Below are 3,157 nucleotides of genomic sequence, written 5' to 3'. Positions count from 1 at the left end.
GGGGGCTGCTGGCCCGGCAGCTGCAGGAGCTGTGGCGGCGGTCGCGGGGCGGCCGGGCGCCGCCGCCGCTGCTCTTCGAGGTGTCCAGCGCCAGCGTGGTGAGCGAGCGCTCCTCCAAGTACGTGGTGAGTGCGCGGGCGGCCGCGGCGCCCGCCCGGCCCTCACCGCTCTCTCTTCCCCCCGCTGCGCGGACGCTGCCGGCGGCTCAGACGGGCCTCAGGTAACGGCCGGGCCCCGCGCAGCCCCCGGCGCCGGCAGGTCCCGCCGCCGCGGGAGAGGCCGCGTTGCCGCGCGTCCCGCCGCCTCACGGCCGCCTCCGCCCGCAGCTCTACACCATCTACCTGATCCGCTCGGGCCGCGCGGACAAGGCGCCCGCCGCCATCACCCGGCGCTACTCGGACTTCGAGCGGCTCAACCGCCGCCTGCGGAGGCGCTTCGGCTGCGACATGGCCGGCGTGGCCTTCCCCAGGAAGAGGCTGCGCCGCAACTTCACGGCCGAGACCATCGCCAAGCGGAGCCGCGCCTTCGAGCAGTTCCTGTCGCACCTGCACTCCATCGCCGAGATCCGCCGCTCCGCCGAGTTCCTCGAGTTCTTCCTGCTGCAGGAGCTGCGCGCGGCGCAGCGCCTCACCTGCACCGGGCTGTACCGCGAGGCGCTGGCGGCCTGGGCCAACGCGGCGCGGCTGCAGGAGCGCCTGGGCGCCTGCCACTCGGGCCGCTTCCTGGTGACGCTGGCGGGGCTCGCCGTGTGCCACCAGGAGCTGGAGCAGCTGGGCGAGGCGCACGGCTGCTGCGAGCAGGCGCTGCAGCTGCTGGCGGCGCAGGACAGCCACCCGCTGCTGGCGCCCTTCCTGCAGGCGCACGTGCACCTCGCCTGGAAGGTGGGCAAGGACAAGCGGCGCTCGGAGGCCCGGCTGCAGGAGCTGCAGGACGCGGGGCTGCCGCCGCAGCCGCCCTCGCTCAAGGAGTGTTTGATCAAGGAGGCTCTGGACTGAGCCCCGCTGCGCGGTGCCCACAGCAGYGCCACGCGTGGGGATGGGGCACGGCGCAGAGCCGGGGGCGCGGGAGGATGGGGGGACATCGGCACAGGGCTGGCCTCGCCGGGCAGCCGCTGCGCCAGGAAAAGCACCTTCCAAAGCCCGTTCACGGCTCCGCGAGGAGCCGGCGCCTCCGCGCACGGGAGCGCCGGGGAGCAGGTGGGAATCGTGGCGGGGACGCGCTGGCACCGCGTGGAAGGAACCGGCTGGCTCCTGGCAGAGGCTGGAGTTCTTGCCAGGAACTTCCCATAAAACGTAGATGAGAATAATAGAAAAGCCTTTATTAAATGCAGTGTTGCCAGGAGGAGGGAGGGGGCTCCTCCTGGTCGCCTCTGCGCAGCTTGGCTGCCCCAAGGCCTCGCGCACAGGGCACAGACTGGCAGGAGGCCCCGGGGCCGGGATGTTGCCGCTTCCCTCCACTTGCCCAGGGCTTCGGGAGCCCTCGTCCCGACAAGGACCCTGAGGGGCGCGAGGGCAGGGGACGCACATGGCCGGGGCGCAGCCCATTCCCAGGCCGCCCTGGCACCAACCCCTGCCCGTGGGGAAGCTCCCGAGGAGCCGGGCACAGAGCGGGTCAAACTCCAGGGCCCGGAGCTCAGTGCTCATGTGACGGTTTTATTTAAGGTAGGTGAGGGGTGGYGGAGGAAGGTGTAGGGCTGCGTGCTGTGCGGTAACAGCCCAGAAACGCTGATGCCCCCGCAGTCCGTGCGGGGCCGCGTGCCCCGTGCGCCGGGCGCTTCTCCCCGTGGCTCGGGCCGCGGCTSCTGCAGCCTCCCCGGGGYCGACGGCGCCCTCACGGCCGAGGCGCTGGCGCAGCCGCCGCCGCCTTCCTCGCTAGAGCTTGCTCTGCTCGGGCTCCTGCGCCACCCTGATGACGCCCTCCTGCGCGCAGGTGACCGCCAGGACGCCGTCCCTGCGCCACAGCCGCCCGTGCACGAGCGCCCGGCAGCCGCCTGCAGCGAGCGCCCGTCAGCGCGGCCCGTGGGTGCCGGGCGCCCCGCCAGCCCCCCGGCCACTCACCCGCCCAGGGGCTCTCGCACTCRTACAGCATCCAGTGGTCGGCGCGGAAGGGCGCGTGGAACCACATGGAGTGGTCGAGGGACACCATGAACTGGACGCGGTGCTGGCGGTGGGGCAGCAGCGCCGTGCCCAGGAAGGCGTAGTCCGAGATGTAGGCGGCCACGCAGCAGTGCACCTTGGCGTCGCACTCCCCTGCGCCGCCAGCGCCGCCGCTCGCTCAGGGGACCCCGCGCTGCCACCGGGCCGCCCGCCCCGCGGGGCCGCGGCGCCCCCCGCCCCGCCGGCACCCACCGATGTAGCCTCGCGCCCGCACCCAGAAGAGGAGCTTGGGCTCCTGCGCCTCYGAGCACAGCATGCCCGGCGGGTTCACGGGCTTGATGTCAATGGGCACGTCCTTGGCCTCGATCTTGGTGAGCTGCTTCCTGTACCGCTCCGCCAGGTCGGGGTTCCTTCGGGGCGAGAGCGCGGCGCGGTCGGCGTGAGGCCGGGGGCCGGCCCGGCCGTGGCTGCGGCCGCGGCCCCGCTCGCTGCTCACTGCAGGTAGGTGCGGACGAGCTGCTCCTGCGTGAGCAGCGCCTCGGGCGGCGGCGCGGCCGGCATGCTGCACTGGTGCCGCACGGGGCTCTGCTGCGGCAGCTGGAAGGACGCCTGGCAGATGAGGATGGGCTGCCCGTGCTGAATGGCCTTCACGGAGCGCACCGAGAAGCTGCGGCCCGTGCGCGTGCGCTCCACCTCGTACAGCACCGGCACCTTGGGGTCCCCTGCGGCGACAAGAGCCTCCTGCCGCGCGGCCCCACGCGGCCGCACCGACCGGCCACGGGCACGGGGACACGGCCCGACCCGCGCATCCTCCCAGCGCCCCCCGGCCCGGTCCCGGTGCCGGTGCCGGTGCCGGCCCACCTGCCCGCACGAAGTAGCAGTGCAGCGAGTGCGCCTGGAGCTCGCTGCCCACGGAGCGCGCGGCCGCCACGAGCGCCTGGCCCACGATCTGCCCGCCGAAGAGCCGCTGCGTGGCGGGGACCCAGTGGTGGCGGCCCCTGCGGCGGCGCCGCCGTCAGCGGCCCAGCCGGTCCGGCCCGGCCCGGTTCGGCCCGGCCCGG

The 3,157-nt window shown here is 74.3% G+C and overlaps 2 protein-coding genes across 2 annotated transcripts in view; one reads left to right on the top strand and one right to left on the bottom strand.

Moving 5' to 3' along the window:
* Positions 1–2: 2 nt before the first annotated feature.
* On the top strand, positions 3–1,020 carry SNX21 (sorting nexin family member 21; the record flags this gene model as incomplete). Its single annotated transcript, XM_026041966.1, has 2 exons — positions 3–125; positions 327–1,020. Coding segments are annotated over 2 exons (792 nt in total), but the record flags the coding sequence as incomplete, so codon positions are not given.
* Positions 1,021–1,867: 847 nt separating this feature from the next.
* ACOT8 (acyl-CoA thioesterase 8) overlaps positions 1,868–3,157 on the bottom strand; it is a 2,643-nt gene continuing 1,353 nt past the window's right edge. Inside the window, exons 2-6 of the mRNA XM_026041965.1 lie at positions 2,958–3,101; positions 2,593–2,818; positions 2,349–2,506; positions 2,058–2,249; positions 1,868–1,990 (exon numbers count right to left, since the gene is read on the bottom strand). Coding sequence (XP_025897750.1) covers positions 1,872–1,990; positions 2,058–2,249; positions 2,349–2,506; positions 2,593–2,818; positions 2,958–3,101 — 839 coding nt within the window. The 3' untranslated portion in view covers positions 1,868–1,871. The remainder of the gene's footprint in view (positions 1,991–2,057; positions 2,250–2,348; positions 2,507–2,592; positions 2,819–2,957; positions 3,102–3,157) is intronic.

The sequence above is a fragment of the Nothoprocta perdicaria genome, unplaced genomic scaffold (genome assembly GCF_003342845.1).
Source record: "Nothoprocta perdicaria isolate Ctin4 unplaced genomic scaffold, notPer1 scaffold_3, whole genome shotgun sequence".
Taxonomy (NCBI): domain Eukaryota; kingdom Metazoa; phylum Chordata; class Aves; order Tinamiformes; family Tinamidae; genus Nothoprocta; species Nothoprocta perdicaria.
The sequence above is the reverse complement of the archived record's forward strand: the minus strand, read 5'-3'. Positions and strand labels throughout refer to the sequence as shown.